At 53.4% G+C, this 8,789-nt stretch overlaps 1 protein-coding gene across 4 annotated transcripts in view; it reads left to right on the forward strand.

Moving 5' to 3' along the window:
• STMN4 (stathmin-like 4) overlaps positions 1-7,450 on the forward strand; it is a 24,929-nt gene extending 17,479 nt beyond the window's left edge. Inside the window, exons 3-8 of one of the 4 annotated variants that reach the window (XM_005866654.2) lie at positions 611-706; positions 1,368-1,448; positions 1,880-2,088; positions 3,165-3,356; positions 4,033-4,086; positions 6,250-7,450. In XM_005866654.2, the coding sequence (XP_005866716.1) occupies positions 611-706; positions 1,368-1,448; positions 1,880-2,088; positions 3,165-3,356; positions 4,033-4,053 (599 nt within the window). In that variant the 3' untranslated portion in view covers positions 4,054-4,086; positions 6,250-7,450. The remainder of the gene's footprint in view (positions 1-610; positions 707-1,367; positions 1,449-1,879; positions 2,089-3,164; positions 3,357-4,032; positions 4,087-6,249) is intronic. The other 3 variants (XM_005866653.2, XM_005866656.2, XM_005866655.2) reach the window with 3 other exon arrangements.
• Positions 7,451-8,789: the final 1,339 nt, after the last annotated feature.

The following is an 8,789-nucleotide window of genomic DNA, read 5'->3' on the forward strand; positions in this document are numbered from 1 at the left end:
CATGCCAGGGTGGGGGTGGGGGTGCGCTATGATTTGTGACATTCTGGTTTTCAAAACCTCCCAGACACAGAAAGACTGGACAGTGGTAGGGGTGCCCCTTGGGCTGTCATGGACATCGGCCCCTCTGGCTGTGACTACTGTACTGGGAAGGTCAGGGAAGGTGAGCTTTTTCTCCCACTTCTTTACCTCCCGTGTTTCCAGGAAAACACTGCCTGGAGCATAAGAAATGGAGAATCGTGGGCGCCTGTGGGGAGCTAGAGAGCGTGGTCCTGGATGCCTGGCTGGGTGGGGCTGGTGCGTGGGATCTTTCCCTGAGAGCATTTTCCATTCGGCACTAGGAAGGGGGACCATGTGCTAAGGAAAAGATGGTGTCATCTCCGTGCTCTGGAAGGCTCGGGTTCTAGCAGGTGGGCAGAATCGGGTCCAATCACACACAGGAGTCCTAAACAGGGCCGCTTGGGGCAAAGGGTGCTGGGTCCCCAGCCAAGGGGTGCGTCTGGGTGCCTCTGCAGAGCCCGGTGCCCCCGGCTGCTGGGGCACCCAGACTCCCACAGATGCTGGCCCGGAGACAGGGGAGGGCGGCCGTCTTCACCTGCGGGTGTTCCCACAGCCTACAAGGAAAAGATGAAGGAGCTCCCGCTGGTGTCTCTGTTCTGCTCCTGTTTCCTGGCCGACCCCCTGAATAAGTCATCCTATAAATATGAAGGTAAGTGAGGGCCACCGCTAGGAAAGTAATGGGTGGAGGGTTCCTGTGGCTCCTAGCCATAGTACAGCACCCCCACCCCAGTTTCCTGAACCTCTCCCCCCACGTCACCATTGCTTTCCCAGGACCAATAGAACCACCACAGCTGACTCCGAGGGTCTAAGCACCACGTGAAGGCAGGCATGGGGCTGGGCCTGGGTAGTAGGCGGCAGGCGAAGGTCTGACGCAGGCCCTGTGCAGAGTGCTCTTGAGCTCAGCTTTTGTTCATTCACTTGAATGATGCTGTGGAGGGTGCAGAGGTGAAGCAGAGATGATGCCCTCAGGGAACACCTAGCCTGGAAGAGGAGGCAAGAGAGGTGTACATCCTTAGACTCCATAGTTACCAAGCCTCCTCCGGGAAGGGTAGGGAATGCTGGGGGAGAGCCCAGAGGTGGGAAGAGGACTTTTGCCCAAGGAGGCTCTGTGATAGCCATGCTGGTGGGTCCCTGAACAGGTGTCCCTGGGTGCTGGCAGGGAGCACTGAATGGCCACATCCTGACTGGGGGTGGTCAGAGCACAAGTCACCTCTTAATTTCCTGGGGGTTAAAGGAAGGGATGGGTTTGGTCTGAAAATGAGAGATGGGGGTGTCTGGGTTACCTGAGAATGTTTTTTTCCGTTGTTTAGGCTGGTGTGGGAGACAGTGTAGGAGAAAAGATCAAAGCCAGCGGAAAGACAGTGCTGACTGGAGAGAAAGAAGAGAGCAGGGTAGGAGGGAGAGGGGGAGAGGTGTCAACAGGCTGAGCCATCAGACTGGTAGTGGGAGGAGGAGTGAAGAAGTGGATGGGTGGTGGGTGGTGGGTAAGTGCACACTGTTGGCCACCATAGATGACCATCTGAGCAAGAGCTCAACTATGGGAGGAGCCTTGTGGCAGAAGCAAACACCGTTGCTACAGCCATTGTCAGAAATCACATATCTTAGGACCTTAAACTTGGAGCCTGAGCCCTCACTGTGGCTACCCTCTCCTTAGCCCCATCAGAGCCCATGGAACATAGGTGCCATGTTGAGGACAGACCCAGAACGTTGGCCATTGGTTTGCCTGGGGCACCCAGGTCTCCCACGGATGTGTGCATGTGTGTGTGCTTTACGGGGGCCCACGCCATCTTCAGGGGGTGAGCAGCCCCTCTTCTCTCTGCAGCTGACACGGTGGACCTGAACTGGTGTGTGATCTCCGACATGGAAGTCATCGAGCTGAACAAATGCACCTCCGGCCAGTCCTTTGAAGTCATCCTGAAGCCGCCCTCCTTTGATGGGGTGCCCGAGTTCAATGCCTCCCTCCCCAGGCGGAGAGACCCATCGCTGGAAGAGATACAGAAGAAACTAGAAGCAGCTGAAGAGCGAAGGAAGGTAAGTGCTACCCTTTCTCCCCTCCATCTCAGCAGGAGGGGGAAGGAGCTGGAGAAGACCGGTGGTGGCTCTGAGCTGGGGTCAGGTCACCACCGACCTACAAATATTTATTTATTTATTTATTTATTTATTTATTTATTAAAATCTATTTTATTGATTTTTTTTTTTCAGAGAGGAAGGGAGAGGGATAGAGAGTTAGAAACATCCATGAGAGAGAAACATCCATCAGCTGCCTCCTGCACACCCCCTACTGGGGATGTGCCCGCAACCAAGGTACATGCCCTTGACCGGAATCGAACCTGGGACTCTTCAGTCCACAGGCTGACACTCTAGCCACTGAGCCAAACTGGTCAGGGCCTACAAACATTTAGACAGCACTTCCCATCCCCAGGGCAGAGAATGGGGCGTCATGGAGAGAAACAAGAAGTAAACGTCCCTGGTCTCTAGGAGCTTCCAGTTTGGTTAGGGGGCTCAGGCACAGCATTACCTGCCTCCAAGAGGTGGCCGGACATGCACAGCAACAAGAGTAAGACATGGACAAACAATAAGGATTTAGGAAAAGACGAGACAAGTAAAAAAAGGGGGCTCCTTCACTGGGGCGGGGGAGAAGGCCCCTGGTGTGTCTGCTGTTTCCTATTGATTCTCACGGCCCACCTCCGATGCCAATTTTTGTGTAAGTTTTTCTTCACCTTTCAAACAGGAAATAGTCTTCTCCTCCCTTGGATTCCTCTTAGGGCATATGTCACCTGCTGGTTTGGTTTGAGTTATTTATGTATGTTCTCTCCACTAGGCTTTTTTCTTTCCCAAGTTGGTAGATGAGTGCCTGGCACATAGTATATGGTCATTTAGTATTTGTGAATGCCTGAATGAGTGGATGGATGAATGAATGAACAAATGAATGAATGATGGCCATGAGGAAAAGAGAACTGACGGTATGGTGGAGAATCTAGGAAGTAGGCTGGGGACCAGGTTCAGGGAGGCATGTGTTCTGGGTGTGGAGCTTTTAAGTCAGATGATAAAAACATCCCCTGCGTGCTCACCTTCAAGAGTCTCTTGCTCCCTTTGTGCGTCCCTAGTACCAGGAAGCTGAGCTCCTGAAGCACCTCGCCGAGAAACGGGAACACGAGCGGGAGGTGATCCAAAAAGCCATCGAGGAGAACAATAACTTCATCAAGATGGCTAAAGAAAAACTGGCCCAGAAGATGGAATCCAATAAGGAGAACCGGGAGGCCCACCTTGCTGCCATGTTGGAACGGCTGCAAGAGAAGGTAAGCGGCCTTGACCAGAGAGGAGACTCCTAGGACACGGTCTTCCGTCCATGGCAAGTGTCATAGACCTATCCGTCATTTCCGGGAGCAGGCAGCCTCCGGCAGGAATGGGGATATTCCGCTAGGCTGGGTCCTTAACGAGTTCCGAGGGATGGTTTGGGAAGTCATAGGCAAGAAACATAAGTGGAGCTTTGGAATTCCTTGGAGGACGTGCTGCACAGCTACACAGCGGAACTTTCTCATTGTCTCAGGGAGATTCGAGCTCTTAGCATCTAGAGAACGCAAGGGAGGAGGGATCAACAAGCCGCTGTACACGCCTGGCTTTATCCTTGAATGGACCAATTCAACTCAATGAGAGATGCTGACTGGAGCTCTTGGCTCTAAGCCAGGGGCATGATGACCTGAGCTGCCCGTTAAGCAGGAAACATGATTCTTCCCAACTCTATTGATATGGACCGAGGGAGTCATGAGTCTTTCCAATATGCTGCCTCTTGTCAATAAACCAAATGGTGTCACCTAAATATGAGAAACGTGAGAAGCTGAGGTTGGTCTCCGTGTCAGCAGAATAACAGCCCGTTCTGCTAAGAACACGTTGGCCTCGTTTCCTGAGTCTCAAGGCTGCCCCAGTTTCTCCTGCAGCTCCTGGGAGCGCTCCAGCTCTGTGTTTTATTTCCAGGAGCCGCCTGCTGCGCGGTGACTCCCGGGACCCGATCGGTGGCCTCGTCCCATGGTGAGCAGCGTGGTCCCCACTCCTTCCTGCCTGTCCACCTAGAGTCTCAGGTCCCTCACAACAGCTACTAGAAAGATCTAGTTTCTACACAGGGGATCTGTATGTCCCATCGGCCCTGCAGTTGGCCAGCATGTGGCTGCCCCTCTGCTCTTATATTTCTGGGGGCAGCAAGGCCTCCATTATGTACCAGATAGGAGGGAAGCGCTCTTGTCTAATTTCAAACTTCCCCAGTTGTTGAAGGATGGCTAGGAGCAAACTCTTGCAGGAAAAAAAAAAATCTGGGACTGGGATAGGATGAGGCATGGCTCTCGGGCCAAACCGCGAAGAAATGATTGAGGCGTAGAGCATGATATGGTATTTGAAAGACTGCCCGACACTTCTTATTTCATCATACCCCTCTTTCCACAACCAGTCCATGAGGTAAGCAGGACAGATCTTATCCTTGTTTTACCAAAGCCTTCAACAATGCCTGTGTCAGAGGAAACCGTGTCAGAGAAGGTCAAGTGACTTGCCCAGTGGCACACAGCCACTACGCTGGACGGGAACCCAGTTCTTTGGCTATGCATCCAGGTGGCTCTTTCAATGTGTATTGCAGGGAAACCAGCACCCAGTTGTCCTGCTGGCCTTTTGTCAGAGACAGGGGTTCATTGGAGGCCAAGGAAATGGAGTCCAGAAACCTAGGGTTCTGCCCAGGGAGCTCACCTGGACATGGAGGTAGATTTTGAGAGATTAGGAAGACCCAGACTCCGGGGTAATAGCTTTGGAGGTCGGGTAAGACTCAAAGAAGCAAGATGTTGGAGCAGACATTCGAGTGGGCCTCACGTCTCTGGGATCTTGACCTCTATTCAACCTTGCCCACTAATGAAGGAAAGGGGTGGGCGTGTGGTTTCTGCCCTGGCTCCGCCCAGGGACACCTTCAACAATGCCTGTGTCAGTATTTGTGTATGGTCATTGACCACCTGCACCAGACTCACCTGGTGCCAAGTTTAACACTACAGGTACGTGGATCATATCTTAGATCTACTCATGCTGTTTCTCTAGGGATGGTGCCTGAGGACTGCAATTCAGCATTCTATCTAGGTCATGCTGGTAACATAGCAAGGTTGAGAACCACTGCCTTAGATGCACGCCTCCCCATACTATCCCCAGGACCATGGAAAATTCTAGGGCCCCTGCAGGGGCAGATTGGTAGTTTAAGATATATCCTAGTGGGCGTGGTCTAGGTTGCTCCTTGATATCTGGGTGTGATGATATCTGGATGGATGCCAGGGTCTGGCAGTGACAATATTTATTGAGCACCCACCATGAGCAAGGTGCCACAGGAGGGATTGGAAAATACAAAAACGAACAGGGCATGCTCCCTGCCCACAAGGAAGTCCCCCAGTAGAGGACCCGGATCTGTGCACAATGAATGAGTTGTAACGATAAGCCCTAGAGGTAAACACTAAAATCGCAGAATTCTAGCGATAAAGGAGCTTCCCATGCGTGCCTCTCTCTTTAAAGACCAGAGAGCTCAGGCCTGATCAGTGAAGCGAGCTGGTCATGGTCACACAGCTCACAGGCCTCTGAAGTCAGGGTCCATCTTGTGGCTTCATCATGCTGGGAAACAAAAGAGGGTCCTCTAAATACACCTGTAAGAAAGCTCGCCTATTGGAGCTGGACAGCACTTCCAAGAATTCTTCAGTCCATTTAGACTTGAAGAGCCCTCACCTTCCACCCAGGGGGTTAGACAACTCTCCTAAGGAGACAGACAAGAAATGAAAGTGGCAGTCAAGGTGCGTGTAGGGGACACCTGCAATGAGGCCCCTCTGCTCTGCCCGTTCCTTTAGCAGCTACACTGAGCGGCTGCTTCTATTAAGTCAAGTCGCATCCTCAGTGCAAACCCCAGGATGGCCAGGTGAGGGAGGAAGAGGCTGGTGGGCACCGGGGTCATTGTGAGGTGGGTCTCCGGGGAGGTTGGCCCCAGTCAGTGAACCACCTGGGGCCACACCAGCAGACTCACTCACCTGCCTCCTGCCAGTCTCACCTGCCACCTTCTGTCCCTTCTCAGGACTCCTTGAGACCCTGCTCTTCACTTCCGGTGGTGGCCATTCTTTGGGTTCTCTTGTCCCTCCCTTTATCCCCTCGGGTGTAACCTGTCCTTTCCCTATCCTTCCCTCCCAGGACAAGCACGCGGAAGAGGTGCGGAAAAACAAGGAGCTGAAGGAAGAGGCCTCCAGGTAAAGCCCAGAGGCCAAAGAAGTTTCCAGAACAGCCGGACAGCTCCAGCAGCTCCGCGTTCCCGAGGCAGCCTCGCCCGCCGCTGGCTGCTCTCGCAGCACTGGGGTTTGGGGGGAGGGGGGCGACCAGGGGTGTTCCCTCTGCTTTTGGTGTTTGTACATGTAAAGAATTGATCAGTGAAGCCATCCTATTTGTTTCTGGGGAACAATGATGGGGTGGGAGAGGGGAGAGGAGAGAGGTGGGAAAGGAGATGGAGAAGATTCATGGACATTGCAACCCTGCCCACCGCAGACTCAGGTCAAGTCCAGGCACCATGTTGAGAAGTTGAAAACAGAGCAGAAGTCTGAGGGAAGGGCAGAGTCCTGAGTGGGGCAGCGACTGCAGGGTGTGGCCACCTGCAAGGGGGTGGGGGGTCCCAGAGGTGTTGCTTCAGCCCTGCAACAGGTGGGATGAGGTCTGAGTGTGTGTGTGTTAACCATCATCTTTTGATCATCATGACCAATGAAACATTTATTCCAAGTCTCCCGTTCTTTATTTCCTGAATCAGTCCTTTGGGTGATGGGTAGAATGTTCTTGAATTTGGTTCCCACCCTCCACGTGGCAGATGCCCCTTTGGTCCCTCAGTTTGACCATCAGAGCATCTGAGATGCTGAGGTGGGTTGAAACATGCCAGCCTTTGGCATAACTGAAAAGTTTGCTGCTTCTCTTCCCCCTTATCCTCTCTCCCTCCTCCTCCTCCTCCTCCTTTTTGTGGGCTGGTCCCTTACTGGATTTGGGGCATGGAATTGATGAGAAAAGAAACCCAATCTTCCTTTCTATGGACTGACATTCTAATATGGTCCCCAAGATGCACAGTAAGAAGGAAGTCCTCCTCACTTTGGGGGTGTGGGATTCTAGGTGATCACCAAGAGCAAGTGAGGAAATAAAATGTTTGTTAGTGAAAAGCAGAGGGACTCATTGCAGACCCAGCAGTCAGAACACCAGCCATGGCGGGTAAAGGCGTTCCCTCCTCTACTCCTGCAGAAAGGAGCCGGGGGTGCAGCCTGTGTGGACAGGGTCCCAGGGCATCTCTCCTCCGTGCCCCACACACTGTGTAGTTTGTACAGCTTTGTGAATAAACTGTTTGGTACTTGTTGTGCACCCACCAGTGGTACTGCAACTTAGCTTCATTATAGGATGGGATAGCAGGAGGAGAGATCAAAGGTGATTTTGAAAATAATGATGGTAATAATAATAATGGCAGATGACACTTAGGAAACACTTATTAGATGCCTGGCAATTGTCTGGAAATTACATATATATATTAGAGGCCCAGTGCATGAAATTCATGCACTCGGGGGGCAGGGGGTCCCCTCAGTCCAGCCTGCACCCTCTTGCAGTCCAGGAGCCCTCAGGGGCACTTACTAGATGCCTGGCACTTGTCTGGAAATTACATATATCTTAGAGGCCCAGTGCATGAAATTCATGCACTCGAGGGGCGGGGGGTCCCCTCAGTCCAGCCTGCGCCCTCTTACAGTCCAGGAGCCCTCAGGGGATGTCCGACTGATGGCGTAGGCCCACTCCCAAGCCAGCAGTCAGACATCCTTAGTGCTGCCACAGAGGCGGGAGAGGCTCCTGCCACCGCCACTGCGCTCGCCAGACATGAGCCTGGCTTCTGGCTGAGTGGTGGCCCCCCTGTGGGAGCACACTGACCACCAGGGGGCAGCTCCTGTGTTAAGCGTCTGCCCCCTGGTGGTCAGTGCGTGTCATAGAAACCCGTCATTCCACCATTCAGTTGATTTGCATATTGGCCTTTTATTATATAGGATATCCTAATACATAAAAACCCTGGGTCCATCACATCCACAACAACCGGAGGCTCAACCTAATGCCCAGGCTGCATGCGCAGCAGGCTCTGGTGGGTGGGGACTTGTGGCAGTGGAGATGGGGCTGGGGAAGGCGGGGCCAGCACTCATACTCATACTCAATCACAACTGCACACACACACAGATACACACAGCACCCACCAGCTCACAGCCTTTTCTCCCTTTCTTTCCCTCCCTCCCAGCTCACTCTCGGAGCCTCTCTCAGAATGAGGAAATGAAACAGACTGGGCCTGAAGAGGCCTGGATGGAAGGGAGGGCGGGCAGAGAGTGGAGCGGCCCCCACTGGCCCTGCCCCCTCCCAGCTGGGAAAGAGGGAGAGGGAGACAGGGAGGCAGGGAGGCCTGGAGGACTGCTGAGAAAAACAAAGAGAGGCAGAGACTGGGCGAGATTAGGCCAGCAGGGGAGGGCAGTTCGGGGTGATCAGACAGACAGAGACAGTTGGGGGAGAAATCGGGCCAGCAGGGGAGAGCAGTTAGGGACGATCAGGCAGGCAGGCAGAGGCAGTTAGGGGCAATCAGGCAGGCAGGCAGAGGGGTTAGGGGTGATCAGGCAGGCAGGCAGAGGAGTTAGGGGTGATCAGGCAGGCAGGCAAGTGAGCAGTTAGGAGCCAGCGGTCCC

The sequence above is a fragment of the Myotis brandtii genome, unplaced genomic scaffold (genome assembly GCF_000412655.1).
Source record: "Myotis brandtii unplaced genomic scaffold, ASM41265v1 scaffold236, whole genome shotgun sequence".
Taxonomy (NCBI): domain Eukaryota; kingdom Metazoa; phylum Chordata; class Mammalia; order Chiroptera; family Vespertilionidae; genus Myotis; species Myotis brandtii.